At 37.3% G+C, this 15946-nt stretch overlaps 2 protein-coding genes across 2 annotated transcripts in view; both read left to right on the plus strand.

Moving 5' to 3' along the window:
- The window catches only part of LOC102876996 (apolipoprotein O-like), a gene marked incomplete at its 5' end in the record, with an annotated part of 203358 nt that overhangs the window by 59376 nt on the left and 128036 nt on the right, over positions 1-15946 (plus strand). The window contains 3 exons of the mRNA XM_006902557.1: positions 3-110; positions 4810-4864; positions 7331-7429. Of these exons, the coding sequence (XP_006902619.1) occupies positions 3-110; positions 4810-4864; positions 7331-7429 (262 nt within the window). The remainder of the gene's footprint in view (positions 1-2; positions 111-4809; positions 4865-7330; positions 7430-15946) is intronic.
- LOC102873918 (cleavage and polyadenylation specificity factor subunit 5-like) lies at positions 1563-2388 on the plus strand. Its single transcript, XM_006902553.1, has 2 exons — positions 1563-1678; positions 1821-2388. The coding sequence occupies exons 1-2, from the start codon at positions 1563-1565 to the stop codon at positions 2386-2388; spliced, it is 684 nt and encodes a 227-aa protein (XP_006902615.1).

A 15946-nucleotide genomic window follows, 5' to 3' on the forward strand; every position in this document is an offset into this window, starting at 1 on the left:
AGCTACCTTTATATACTGAATCACCTCTTCAGTCTAAATATGTTGAAGAACAGCCTGGCCATTTACAAATGGGCTTTGCTTCCCTTCGCACTACAACTGGCTGGTGCAAGGTGAGTAAACTCTTGATAGTGATTTATAATGGAAGATTTTTTATTTGGATTACATACATATTTGGTATTATATACCAGTTATTCCAGTTGATAAGTAACAAAGTATCCCCAAACCTAATGACTTTTAAAGAACAAATGTTCTATGATGTCTCTATGTTGTATATTTTGGTCAGAATTCAGCCACATGATTTTTACATTGTATGTCATGTTGACGTTGAACTCTCAGTAATTTTGAGCTGGCAGATGGACTATTGTGTAGAGCCCAAAACAGCTTCATTTGCATCTCTGGCATCTTGTCAGAGATGACTAGATAGACTAGGCTTACCTAGAATTGTTGACTAGAATACCTGCACATGCCCTCTCAAGCATGGTTGTTTCAGAGTATCTAGGCACCTTATATAAGTAATCCAGGGTTCCCAGAGAGATTGTTCCAAGAGGTCCTAGGCATAAGTTGGTAATCAAATTACCTGTGAAGTTTACTGTTCAAAATGGCTTTCCTTGCCACTGAATTTGACTTTGCCATGTGGATGGGTGGGAATATATGAATAGGTTATGTTAGCTTATCCACAAGAGGATTGGTTAGTCTCAGCAGTCCATAAAGGGATTTGTTAGTTTCACCAGTCCACAGAGGGGATTGGCTAGTCTCACCAGTCCATAAGGGAATTGGCTAGTCTTGCCATTAAATTGAGTGATTCCAGATCAGAAAGGTAGAAACCTCACCACCAGAAAAGAGCAATCAAGAGAATGCAACTTGTCCTTCAGTACAAGAGCACAGCCACAGCAGCTGAAGCAGAGCACCAGAAACCCAACATAAGATGGAGCTGACGTTGGAACTGCTACCTACCATGGAACTAGAGCTAAGATCCTTTGCCCAAATTTGTTGGACATTTGGAGGACTCAAGGGGAGTGTGAAGAGCCATAATTTTTGTCAGGACTGAGAACTTTGGAACACTGGTGTAAAACCATGAGGCTCAAGGCTGAGATACCTGTGAGCACATTTCAGAATCTGTCCTGAGTGACTTGTGTTTAGCTTCTAACCTAGATTAAGATCCCCTAACCTCTTGACTTCCTCAGTGTGGTTCTTTGTGATCTGTGAGTTATTATATTAGATTTTTGACCCAGTTAAGCAGTAAGATTGATATTGAGATGAGTTGAAAGAGGTACAGGAGCATAGGGAACATGTCTAACCTCATGGAAATTGTTTTTTTTGTTGTTGATACTGTTGACAGGAACATTACCACTTGTGATCGTAAAGGTCAGATATGGCTGTCCCCACACAACTCTTGTTCTTTTTACATTACAATTTTTTAAATGTCTAAGAAAGCCACTTTTGGAACGCTTATCTTAATGGCGGGTGGTGGCCACTGACCGGGTCACAGATAACTGCTGCTTGCACGGGGAAGCTTTTTCCTGTCTCTCACTTTTTTGCCGCCAGTGGCCAAGCTCGCCAACATGTCGGTGGTGCCGCCCAATCGCTCACACACTGGTTGGCCCCGGGGCGTCAGCCAATTCGGCAACAAGTACATCCAGCAAACTAAGCCCCTCACCCTGGAGCACACCATCAACCTGTGCCATAGAGTCCAGTACAACTCATAGCAAATATTAGAATGTTCGATCTGAAACCTGCCCGATCCTGTGCCATCCTCATCATCTCTGCAACTCTAGAGCCCATTGCCACCAACATACATCTAGTTTTTGTTTTTATAACAGATACCCTCTTACCAATTACACTTTTGGCACAAAAGAGCCCCTATATGAAAAGGACAGCTCTGTTGAAGCCAGATTTCAACACATGAGGGAAGAATTTGATAAAATTGGAATGAGGAGAACTGTAGAAGGAGTTCTGATTATACATGAACACCGCCTACCTCATGTGTTACTGCTTCAGCTGGGAACAACCTTCTTCAAATTACCTGGTGGTGAACTTAGTCCAGGAGAAGATGAAGTTGAAGGACTAAAACGCTTAATGACAGAGATACTAGGTCATCAGGATGGAGTCCTGCAAGACTGGGTCATCGATGACTGCATCAGTAACTGGTGGAGACCAAATTTTGAACCACCTCAGTACCCATATATTCCTGCACATATCACAAAACCTAAGGAATATAAGAAGTCATTTCTGGTTCAACTTCAAGAGAAAGCCTTGTTTTCTGTTCTTAAAAATTACAAGCTGGTAGCTGCACCATTGTTTGAATTGTATGACAGTGCACCAGGATATGGACCCATCATTTCTAGTCTCCCTCAGCTCTTGAACAGGTTCAATTTTATATACAACTGAATTCTGCGCACTGGCGAAGTAAAAGAAGCCGTCTCTGTGAGCACAGCTATCAACAGTGTAGAATAAGAAAAATGGTCATGGTTGACAAAGATTGTTTTCCTCTTTCCTGATCCCTCAGTGCTCCCTAATTTCCATTATTTGAATAGTAAAGTTAATATGAGTAACTATATAGTGCTGTAAACACATGTGATAATGTTTAATTTCCTTTTGGTTCTATTCATACTTTTTTGTACAACATTACACAAGTGGATTTCTATTTGTATTTTTAACTTCACATTAAACTTTTAAAATTCTTAAAAAAAAAAGAAAGCCACTTTCATAACATTCTGTTGTTCATTCAAGGCACTAAGACTAGCCTGGTTTTTTAAAGGCAGAGGAATCAGATGCCAATAGGAGCAGCAGTAATTAATGTTTTTATAGTCTTTCTCTTATTTCTGGTTTATTTGTTTTATTATGATTTGAGTAGAAGTTTTCAAAGCAAATTGATTTTCCATTCATCCATTAATGCTCAATTTGTTTTATGGCATTAATTATAATACACAGAATGTAATCTTACTCTTTGTCTTTTCTCCTGTTATTCTCATTTCTATGAATCTTTACAGTCTATCCCTTCCTATCTTCTGAACTTTGCCTCTAGATGAGTGCTTTTTGTTTTTTGTCTTGTACGGTATATTCTAAAAAGTGAGTGCCTTCCTGATTATATTGTTCACGTAATAAACATGTCTATTGTTTGGTTGCAGATTGAGCCATAGAAATGAGTTTTGGTCAAGATTCGAAGGGTGGATTTGGTCATTATGTCAGTCTCTAGGACAAATAAACCTGACCATTTTTGTGTTTGTTTGTTTTTATTTTGTTTTACAATTTTTTGTCCATCCTTCTACTGTGGTCCCTTTTAGAGTGGTCAGCAGTGACAACTGGGCATACTATTTCATGTGGTCTCAAGGTACCAGGAAAGACGTTATGGCCACATTTAATGTATTATACCCCCACTGTATAAGTCAAAATAATTTAACAAATATGCATATTATAACAAAAAATTTTAAGATCTTTTTTTATCCTTCTATAAGAATGCCTGAGATTACTTCTGAATTGTTTATTGATTAAACAAAATGTTGCTTACATGTTAGATGTAGCTTATGAGGTCATTCTGACTATAGTCAGCTACTGGGCAAAGTAAAAAATCTCCTGATTTTAATGTTCAACCTTCATTTAGCATTAACCAGCAGTGGAATGCATAATAATAGAGCCAGCTAATAAACATCGTCATTATCATTATATCAACATAGTTGTGCTAGTATCAGTATCACAGTTGTCAGTATCTGAATGGTAATGGTGGTATCAATGTTTTTATCATTCTAGTATCATAACTACATAACTTTTTCACAGATCTAGCCTCTCCTATGGTTAATTCCTGTGGTATTTTTTTTTTACTTTCCAGTCCATTTTGTTTGAAAGAAATTCTAATGATCTAGGAAAATTTAGCATATCCTTAAGTAAAACACCAAGCTTACGAATTCTGATCTTTCCATATGCTGTTTCAAACTTCTGATGAATACATTATGTTATTTTTTAAAATGTGTGATTTTCATATACTTCTTTTAATAATAGTACTGCTATCTTTTGGATATACAATGCATATTCTTATTAATAATTTAATCTTGGGGCGAAAGATATTAACTAATTGAGGTCTGAATCATGCTCCTGACTGAGTGACTCAGGCTTAGGTGTCCTGAGACCAAATTATTTTGCAAATTGATTTTTCTATAAAAATGCAATTCTTTCTTAAAAGATTACTTTTTACCTCTAATTGCAGTTTATATTAAACCTAGAATCATGTAGGGCAGATTAAAATGATATTTTCATGTGTTGTTGTTATTCTTAAAGTTATTGCTGTTATGTGCCATGGAGTCAACGACAGCTCATGGCAACCATGTGAACAGTGTATCTGAACTGTGCCCTATCCTGTGCCATTCTCATCATCTCTGTCACACTTGAGCCCATTGTTATAGTTACTGTGTCAGTTCATTTCATTTATGATCTTCCCCTCCTTCACTGACCCTCTACTTTTCTGAGCATGATCAAGTAAAAAAGGAATAAGATAAATCTTTATACTTTTGTAATATCTTCTCTCTGAGTTGCTATACATTTTTATAGACATCACTTTTCTTCATTTATATGAAGAAAATAAACACATTACATGTTAACTAAAATGGAAAGCAAGAAAACAGAACCTAAATATCCTCATAATGATTAAAAAAAAGCTAACTGTAACAACACTACATACAGTGCTATTATTAATCTCTATTCCTAAAATACTAGGAAATTTACCTATCAAGTAAAAGTTTTCATATTTCAGAGATATAACCTATTTTATGTTATTATCAACCACTTAAAAATGCAAATGTTATGTTTTCCTTTTAGGATGTATACGTATTTGTGAAAAATGAGATAATGGACACAGTAAAATTTGTAAAAGGTAGGTAGGTGAGTAAGCTTTCCATAATTAGAAGTGTATGTTTTTGGTTTTGTTTTTTTTTACATTGAAAACTTTAAATGTGAGAAAAATGAACATGATGTTTTATCCATTGTCAACCTTGTGCCAACTCACAAAATATTCTGTAGCAGTTTTTAAAAAATAATAACAGTTTTAATTATGATTGTGTGTTTAGCATTTTACATAATTTGTCTCATTTTTCCAGCAATTCTGTGAAAATTATTATTGTAATTATCACCATTTTATAAATGAAGAAGCTAAGGGTTAGAAATGTTCAAGAGGTTACCAGAGTCACAATACTAGTAAGTGGCCAGTGGCTGAATTTAAATTAATGTCCATTTTAACTATAAATACATATTACATACTCATAAAACATAAATCAAAATGTCTCCTTCGTTTTTGATATAAATGTTATTTGCTGTTAAAACATAGTATTTTGTAATCAATTGTATATTTTTGTTAATGTTGGAAAGCATTGTATTGGACTTTGTAGTTTGTTACATGATGTTTAGCAACAGATATAACTTTGTAATATGCTTGGCTTAAGCCAGTTGTCAAGATATAGATATATTGGAGGATAGAAAGGTCAGCTAAAATTTTAGATACCTCTAGGTGGCTGTGGTGACAAGAAGCTGCACTGCAGTCCCAAAAGGCAAGCAGTTCAAGGCCACCAGCCACTCTGCAGGAGAAGGAAGGACAGTCTCCTCATGTGTGATTAACTGCCTCTGAAAACACACTGGAGGGTAGCTGTGGGTTGGTTCTGACCTTACAGTACACAACAACAGATGGCTTAATCTGTAGAGAGTTGTGCTGCTAACTTAAAGGTGACCAGATCAACTCTACCAGTGGCTCTGCTGGGGAAAGATGGGCAGTCTCCTCTCATGCAATTTACAGGCTTTCAAAACCTACTAAAGATGGCTTCAGCTTAACGGCAATGAGTTTTATTTTTTTTTCCCCTTAAGAAATTAATAGTCCATGCTTGAATTGCCAATATTTAATATTTGTAGGAATTAATTTACATTTATATCCCTCATCAGTCTTGAGGAATGTACTTAAATAAGTGATTACTATTGTATTATTAACTGTGATAGAAGAATGTATTTTTAATTACATAGAACCAAAAATAGTTTAAATATGTACAAAATCAAGAATCTTCTACCCATTCATCATCCATCTCTTTTTATTTAGGTTCACCTCTCATTGTTGATCATTAGTTTTACCCAAGAGCAAACTGCTCTGAGCATTGAGGAGCAGTGTCAAACAGGATCTAGTAGCAAAGTGAATCCCTGCAGTGTTAGTTGAGGTTGCCTAATAGAGTGTGTGTTTTGCTTTTTATAGAATCATACCAATTTTTTTAAAAGAAGTATGGGCAGTCTAGGGATATTACACATACATAAATCATAACCCATAGTAAAGTGTATACTTCAGTACCATATTATTAAATACTAATGATTATTGGTATTATTATGAAAACACACTTCTTCAAAAGCTGAGCATATTAAAAAAAAAAGCTGAACATAGAAATTCCATATGACCCAGCTATTCAACCACTTGGAATATATCCTGAGAAAAAGAAAACCGAGGCACAAACTGAGATTTGTACACCAGTATTCATAGCAGCATTACTCACCATTGCAAGAACATGGAAACAGCCAAAATATCTAATCACAAACAAATGGATTGAGAAATTATGGTACATTCACACAATGGAATACTATGTAGCATGCAGGAGCAATGATTTTGTAAATTATTACCTAACTTGGGAGGGACTGGAGAGCATTGTGCTGAGTAAATTAGCTCAGTCCCACAAGGATAAATATTGTATAAAACCATTATTATAGGATGAGTATAAGGATCCAAGAGGGGTAGGAGAGGGTGGGAAGCAGAGGGATGAGGATGTGCAGGGGGAGGGGGAGATTAATCATGGGGTTGTACAATTTGATGGGGGAAGAGTGAGGGAAATTGAAAGAATTTATTCTTAAAACAATGTATTCAAATTTTGTAAAAAACTAGTGGAAACCCAAATATTCTCCATCTATGATCACAGATTCATCTGAAGAAAGAATGTCACATTTGGACCTGGCCACATTTCAATAGTAGGAATCAATATGACAGACTTCTCTTGCTTAGAATGAGAAATCTTTTCCTTACTGACTTAATCACCCCATGCACACTGTCCTTGCCACACTAAAAAAAAACATATGATTTAGATCCAGATAAAAAAGAAAACCAATATCAGTAAATCAAGTCTTTAAGAAAGACTTTATTTTTTAAACAAGTTCTTGTCATAATTATCTTTTAAACTGCTACTTATTTAATTTTTTTTATAGTTCTTTTGAAGAATATTTAAACCATTATGTTAAAAAATACTCTTAATCTTTCTGCATAATACTTATGTAGAATATCCAGTTGTGGTAAATAATTAATTTTAACTGATTTTTTTTTGAGATGCATATGCTTATCTGAAGAATCCCCCTGAAGATTTTCTTCCTAAAGTTGGAGTGATAACAGTTTCAGGATTAGCAGGCTTGGTTTCAGCAAGAAAAGGTAGGGTTTAAAACTTATGTTCTCCTTTCTATTTCATTATTTTACTTTTTGAAATTTACTGCCATGAGGAAACATTATATCCCTTTAGGATGGCACAGGATAGGGAAGGGTTTAGGTCTGTTGTTTATAAGGTTGTTATTAATTCTACACAATTCAACAGCAACTAAAAACAACTATAAACAGTTTTAGTTTCTGTAGGATAGCATGATTACTTAAATAAAGGTTATTGTTTTAAAAATTATAGCTGCTCCAGAAGAAGTCTAGCATTGTAAGTCATCAGGGAAATACTTTATGAAATACATTAACAAAACATTTAGAATGGCTAAAATGAAAAAGACTGACTATACCATCTGTAGTGAAGGATGTGGAAAAATAGAAATTCATACATTGCTGGTAGGAATGCAAAATGGTACAGCTATTTTTATTCTATAATGGTTTGCATAAAAAATTTGTATACATTGCTTTTAGTTCATGTGCATTGTGTTTCACACATTCCTTCTTTTACATTATGTTTTATAAAATTAGGCATCATTGATCTATGCCTATTATTATCCTGCCTTTTCAGATCCACACTGAATCTTTCTTAATTCTTTCACATCCTCCATTCTCAGACCAAACTCTGAGATCTTGTAGTGGTACAAGTCTCTTCAGCGATCCTGTCTCTTCTCCTTTGGACTTTTATACACATCTTACTAGTTATCCTTCCATTTTTAAAAAATATTTTTTTTAAAACAAAGGAATTGTCTTATTCACTTGTGGCTTTCCCATTTGGGAATGCTGTCAGACTCTCTGGCTTCTTCATGCTGAACAGGGGCATTTATTTCAAAGGGGAAGGGGAGCCCACTGTAACACCTTACTGGTGGTCCTGGGTTGAAGCCTTCTTATTCAGTTAGAAGATATTTTCCTGAGTTTTACTGCCCTCTGGACTGCAAAGTGTTTGCCAAGGTGAGTCCAATGGGGATGGCTGACTGAACCCTGAAGCTCCGTCCTCCTTCACTTCCTTAGCTCACAGTTCTGTTTCCCTTTTGTCTCTGGAACTGGATTCAGGGCCCAGGCCTAGAGTAAAACTCAGTATTAAGGTTACCTGCAGGAAAGGGAGGCTGGATTCTGAGGAGAAATGTGGGGTCAAGATTGGTGGAAGATCTATCAACAATCTGCTATATGCAGATGATATAACCCTGCTTACTGAAACTGAAGAGGACCTGAAGTGCTTGCTGCAGAGGGTCAAGGACTGCACCCTCCAATACGGATTGAGATTCAATATCAAGAAGACAAAGATTCTCACCACTGGGCCAATTGGCAGCATCAAGATGGATGGTGAAGAGATTGAAATTGGTCACAGCTTCAGTTTGCTTGGCTCCACAGTCAACAGTCCTGGCACCAGCAGCCAGGAAATTAAAGGACGTATTGTGATGGGAAAGTCTGCTGTTAGGGACCTCTCCAAACCACTGAAGAGAAATGGTGTCTCTTTGGAGACCAAGGTGCGTCTGATACAGGCTATCACTTGTTATGCATCAGAGAGTTGGACAGTGACTAAGGTGGATAGAAGGAGAATTGATGCCTTTGAGCTGTGGTGCTGGAGAAGAGTATTGAGAGTACCATGGACTGCGGTTAAACCGGAATGAGCCTTGGAGGCAAGGATTCTGGGGCTTCATCTGACATACTTTGGTCATGTTGTAAGGAGAGACCAGTCCTTGGAGAAGGACATCATGCTTGGGAGGGTGGAGGGCAGGCGCAGGAGGGGAAGGCCCTCTATGAAGTGGATTGATTCAGTCACTGGGGTAATCGGGATGGGAGTGTCAGAGATAGTGCAATTGGCACAGGAGAGAGCAGAGTTTAGGGCTGTTGTACATAGGGTCGCTATGAGTCACAAGCGACTCGACGGCACATAACAACAATAACAAAAAATAGGAAAGGAAGCAAATATGAGGTTCTACCCCTAGGGAGGGGTAGGCTGCTGGCTCCATCTCATGTCAGATGTCTGATTCTCTGCTTTGGCTATGGCTGCTGCTGCTGTAGCTATCCTTCCATTTTTACAGTGACGGTTTATGCAGTCTTTGCCCACATGAGACTAAGTTCACTCAATATAGTGTTCTCTAGTCTATATCATGTTATATAGTTTTGTTTTTTTATTATTTTCCTTTTTAAATTAATTTTAATGAAAGTTTACAGAGACTTTGGATTTCAATTCATTCAGTATTGCACTTTTCTCCCTGCCCACCTCTCCCTCCTAATTCACTCTTCTCTTTGAAAAGTGAAAGACAAATTCTTTCATTGTTATACAATCCCTCTTCCCAACTCCGCTCCACTATACAGCCTTCATTCTGGAATTCTCTCCCTCATCTGTGTCAATGCGTTATGCATTATTTATCCCTCTTTTCTCAGTCTCCCCAGCCCCCAACCTCAATGGCAGTCCCGTTTTACAACAGTGGCATTATGCAGTATTTGTCCTTTTGTGCCTGAGATATTTCAATAAGCATAATGTCCTCCAGGGTCACCCATTTTGTATATTTCATGAGTTCCTTGTTTTTCCATGCAGCATAGTATTCTACTGTGTGAATATACCAGAGCTTCTCTATCCATTTGTTTGTTGGTGGGCATTTGGGTTGTTTCCAACTCTTTGCTATTGTGAACAAAGCTGAAAAAACATGGGTATTTATATATATATGCTTGGTGGCAGTTCTGGTTTCTTTAGGGTGTATTCCCAGTAGTGGAATCCCTGGGTCAAATGGTATTTCTATTTGCAACTTTTCGAGAAAGTGCCATACACCCTTCTGTAGTGGTTGCATTGTTTTACACTCCCAGCAACAGTGAATAAGGGGTTCCAATTTCTCCGCAACTTCGCCAGCATTTGATGTTTGCTATTCTGTTAAATTTTGCTCTTCTTACTGAGGTGAGATGATATCTCATAGTTGTTTTGATTTGCATCTCTCGCAGAGCTAGGGATTTTGAACATTTCTTCATGTGTTTGTTGGCCATCTGAGTATCTTCTTTCGTGAAGTGTCTGTTCATATCCTGTGCTCATTTTTCAATTGGGTTGTTTACCTTTATCTTCTTGTGGTGGTTATATAGTATTTTTTAAAAATCATTCCTCCTGAGTGCTGCATAGTATTCTATCATACAAAAATACCACGATTTCTCTGTCCATTCATTTGTTAAGGAACATTTTGGCTCTTTATTTATTTTTTTTTTGCTATTGTGAATAACACTGCTATGTACATATATGTTGAAATCTCCATTTGTGTGTCAGTTCTATTTTTTTCAGGGAATCTTCCCTGCAGTGGAATAGCAGGGTTGTATGCAATTTTTTTATGTTAGCATTTTGAGGAAATGACGAACTGCCTTCCAGGATGTTTGTACCATTTACCATTTTACAATGCCACCAACAGTATATGAGAGTTCCAGTATTTTCACATCTTCCCCAACATTTATTGCTACCCGTTATGTTAAACTTTACCACTGCTACTGGGCTGAGATAGTATCTCATTGTGATTTGGACTTTTATCTCTCTTGTTGTCAGTGATTTTATGGAGACTAATATTCAAATATACATTCCTACAGCTAAAGCCAAAGAGGAGGAAATTGAAACTTTTTCCCAAGTCTTGCAGTCTGAAATTGACCAAACATGCAATCAAGATGTATTAACATTTGGTGAATGCGGTGCAACAGTTGGAAACAATGAATAAGGAATGGTAATCGATAAGTATGGACTTGGCGAAAGAAATGAGGCTAGGTATAGAATGACCAAATTTTATATGTTCAATGATTTAGTCATTGAAAATACCTTCTGGAAAAAGAAAAACAGCACCACAAATGGAGACTTTACACATGGACCTCACCACATTGGCTGCACATGAATCAGATTGACTACATCTATGGAAGGAATCATTGGAGAAGCTCATTATTAGCAGTCAAAATTAGACCAGCGGTGGACAGTGGGGTCAGACCATCAATTACTCATCTATAAGTTCAAACGGAGGCTGAAGAAAATGAAAGTAAGTCCACAAAAACCAAAATATATTCTTGAACCTATTCCATATGAATTTCAAAATTATTTAAAGAATAGGTTTGAAGAATTGAGCACCAATTATCAAAGACCAGTTGAATTGTGGGTTGACATCAAGGATATCATCCATGAAGAGAGCAAAAGGTCATTATGAAGGCAGAGGAAAAATAAAAACCAAAATAGATGTGAGAAGAGTCTAAAAATTCCATTACAGCATCAAGAAGTCCAAACAGAGTGGGAAGATGCTGAAATAAGAGAGCTGAACAGATGATTTCAAAGGACAGCTTGTGAAGACAAAGCCAAATGTTATAATGGAATGTGCAGAGAGCTGGAATTGGGGAATGAAAAGGGAAGAACTTGCTCTACATTTCTCAAGTTGAGAGACTGAAAAACAAATTTAAGCCTCGAGTCTCAATATTGAAGTACGCTGGGCTCTATGAGGAGGAGTGTGGCATCAGGATTAAAGGAGTACTCATCAACAACCTGCATTATGCAGGTGATATATCCTTGCTTGCTGAAATTGAGGAGGACCTAAAGCACTTGCTGCAGAAGGTCAAGGACTGCAGCCTTCAATAGAGATTGACGCTCAACATTAAGAAAACAAATATTCTCACCACTGGGCCAATTGGCAGCATCATGATAGATGGTGAAGAGAAGGAGATTGTTAACAACTTTAGTTTGCTTGACTCCACAGTCAGCACTCTTGGTAACAGCAGCCAGGAAATCAAAAGACAAATTGCATTGGGAAAGTCTGCTTTTAGGGACATCTCCAGAGTATTGAAGAGCAATGATGTCAGTCTAGAGACTAAGATATGCCTGATCCAGGCCATGGTCTTTGCAATTACTTGCTATGCATCAGAAAGCTAGACAATAACTAGGGGTGATAGAAAGAAAATTGGTACCTTTCAGTTGTGGTGCTGGAGAAGAGAATTGAATGTACCATGGTCTACTAAAAGAACAAACAGATTTGTCCTGGAGAGGGTGAAACCCAGCTACTCCTTAGTGGCAAGGATTCTGACATACTTTGGCATGTTGCAAGGAGGTACCAGTCCTTGGAGAGGGATATTATGCTTGGGAGGGAAGAGGGAGCAGTGTCTGGGATAATGGGGGTAGGTATGTCAGAGAAAGTAAGGTTGATTCAGGATTGAGTATGATTCACAGCTATCGCACATCCAGGTGCTGTGAGTCACAGGCAACTTGATGACACGTAACAACAACGACATGGACAATCTGTTGAATGATCCAGGAAACACCAAAAGCAGATGGAAGGAATACATAGAGTCACTGTCCCAAAAAGATTTGACTGACATTGAAAAATTTTAGGAAGTATCATATGAATAAGAGCCAGTGGTAATGAAGAAAGATGTTCAAGCTGCACTAAAGGCACTGTCAAAAAATAAGGCTGCAAGACTTGATGAGATACTGATTGTCATATTTCAATTAACAGATGCAGTACTGGATGGGCTCACCAATCAAGAAATTTGTCCATTTTGTGTAGGTTTTCAGTTTTTCAGAGTATAACTTTTCTTAATTTTGTGATATATATTTCATGTAATGTGGTTCTGTTGTGATATCACCTCTATTATTGCTTATTTGAGTTTTTGTGTTTTCTCTTTTTTTTCCCTTTTGTTAAGTTTGCCAATGGTATGTCTGTTTTTTTCCCTTTTGTTAAGTTTGTCAATGGTGTGTCTGTTTTAATTCAATAAAACAGTTTCTGAAAATAGAAAGTTTCTGAAAACTTTCTCAGAGCCAACTCTTGGTCTTCTTGTTGATGGGTTCTGTTGTTTTCCTGTATTTTGATGTTAATTTCAGCTTTTTTCCTTTTAATTTCCTTTCTTCTAGAAGCTGAGGGGTTAGATTGTTGTTCTTTTTCAGTTTGATGGAAGTGTTGAGTTAGGTCTTTAATTTTGCTGCTTCTTCCCTTTCTATGTGTTTGCCTATTATTATAAACTATTCCCTGAGGACTGCCTTAGCTATATACCAGAGGTTATTTGCATGTTGTATTTTCTTTATCATTCATTTTGAGGATCCTTTTAATTTCTTTTTTTGTTTGTTCTTCTGTAACCCAGTTGTGGTCTAGTAGGGTGTTATTTAGCTTCCACATGGGTGGCTCTAGTAGGGTGTTATTTAGCTTCCACATTGGTGGCTTTATAAGTTTTATGTCTTGTCGTTATGTGCTGTCGAGTTGCTTACGACTCATAATTACCCTATATACAAGAGTCCTAAACCCTGCTCTGTCTATCCTGGTCTAACCTCACTGTCTCCAACACACCCATTCCCATTACCCCAATCATGGAATCAATCCATCACATCAAGGGTCTTCCTCTCTTGCTCTGTCCCTCCACCTTCCCAAGCATGATGTCCCTCTCCAGGAAGTGATCCGTCCTTGTAACATGCCCAAAATATGTCAGACAGAGCTTCAGAATCTTGGGTGAAGAAAAAAAAAATCATGCACTGGTCCTAGAGGACACATTGTTCTTTCCTGGGAAACTATCCTTTTGCATCAGCCCTTGCTGCAAATGGAAGAGAAGAGGTACTAAGCCACAAAAAAGTCAATCCTGGAGTAAAAGTTCAAGACAAAGGACTTTTTCTCAGAACTGTCTGAGATAGGAAGCCTTCCTGACACTGGTACCTGATACTTGTACTTAGAGACTGTTAAAATTCAAGAGACACTAACTGTGTCATAAGAGACTGGCAGCAGCATGAGGTGTTCAGAATCACAGAAACCCCAAAGGCTTGAGACTTAAGCCATCATATGAAGGGCTGATTAAGGGGAATGAGGTGTTGAATGGTGTAGGCAGAAGTAGGAAGGGATGTTGGTGGAGAAGAGAAAGGGGTGGATCAAGACACACATGACAAGGGTGGGTAGCAACACTGAATCTATTGGTCATTTTTCTAATTGGGTAAAGGTCTTTCATGTGCTCCTTTCTGTAAAATGTTTGTCTGTTAGATACTATTATTAAAAAAAAAATTAAGACAGACTAGAAAGAAGGATTGGCCATCCACTTCCGAAATAACAGGCCTTCGAAAACCCTATGTACAATAGAGCACTTTACTCTCTTATCATTATTTTTAGGTTCATGGCATTGTTTTCTGAGACAATGCTTTATATTATTTCAGTGTTTTCCAATTTGTTGAGGCTTGCTTTGTGTCCAAATATAAGATCAATTCTGGAGAATGTACCATATGCACTTGAGAATAAAGTGAATTGACTATTAGTTGAGTGCAGTACCCTGAATACATCCACAGGGTCAACTTGGCTGATTGTATAGTTCATATCTTCTGCATCTTTATTAAATTTCTTTTGAGGTGACCTGTCCACAGGTAAGAGTGTTATGTTAAAAACTCCTACCACTATTGTGATGCTATCTATTTTTCTTTAATTCTGTTAACTATTGTTTTATGTATTTTGCAGGTCTGTTGTTTGGTGTGTAGATGTTGACCAAGCTTATCTCTTCTTGATTATTGTGCTTTTAATCCTTATATGGAGCCCATACATTTCTTTATGGTGGTTTTCAATCCTGAAGTCTATTTTATCAACTATTAGTATTGCCACGCATGCTTTTTTCTGGTTGTTATTTGCTTGGTATATTTTTTCCAGCCTTTGACTTATAGTCTGTCTTTTTCCTCATTTCTTGGACTTATCGGCAACATATTGATGAGCTTTGTTTTTTTATCCATTCTGCTACTCTTTTCTCTTGATTGGTGCCTTTAATCCATTCACAGTAAGTCTGATTATTGATAGGCTAGGTTTTATCATAGACATTTTAAAAAATGATTTTTATTTTCTGTTGATTTATATACAGAATTGGTATATATTGTGTTTTGTTTACGTACATTGTGTTTCACACATTCATCTGTTTACATTGCATTTCATAGGATCATTCCTATCATTGTGTTTCATAAAATCAATCACCATTGACCCATACCCACCATTTCCTGACTTTTCACATCCGCACTGGATCTTTCTTAATTCTTTCAATGTACCCCTCTACCCAGAAAACCCTGTGACCTTGTAAATTCTCCCCTACTCCCTCAGCCCCCCTTCCCTCCCCTCCCCCCCTTTGAACTTTTACATACATCTTACTAGTAATCTTTCTATTTTTACAATAATGGTCTTATACAATATTTGTCCTTTTGAGACTGAGTTAGTACATTCAAATGCTCTCCACCTTCTCCCATGTTATACAGTATTTTGAAAAATCATTGCATCTGAGTGCTGCATTATAGTATTCCATCATGTGAATGTACTATAATCTCTCCGTCCATTTGTTTGTACATTTTGGTTGTTCTCATTTTTTTACTGTTCTGAATAAAGCTGCTATGAGCATGTTGTTGTTGTTATGTGCCATCGAGTCGTTTGCGAGTCATAACGAACCTGTGTACGACAGCCCTAAACCCTGCTCTATCCTGTGCCAATCCCATTGCTCTGACACACCCATCCCGAATACCCCAGTCACTGAATCAATCCACCTCATAGAGGGTCTTCCCCTCCTGCGCTGTCCCTCTAC

Source organism: Elephantulus edwardii, unplaced genomic scaffold, assembly GCF_000299155.1.
Source record: "Elephantulus edwardii isolate Elephantulus edwardi_28Jun2011 unplaced genomic scaffold, EleEdw1.0 scaffold00428, whole genome shotgun sequence".
Lineage (NCBI taxonomy): Eukaryota > Metazoa > Chordata > Mammalia > Macroscelidea > Macroscelididae > Elephantulus > Elephantulus edwardii.

What these genes read in the sequence shown, in the direction of transcription:
- LOC102873918 (XM_006902553.1), top strand. Translation starts at nt 1,563, where the DNA reads ATGTCGGTGGTGCCGCCCAATCGCTCACACACTGGTTGGCCCCGGGGC. An exon ending in CTGGAGCACACCATCAACCT is followed by an intron (nt 1,679 to 1,820) that starts GTGCCATAGAGT and finishes TTTTTATAACAG; the next exon opens with ATACCCTCTTACCAATTACA.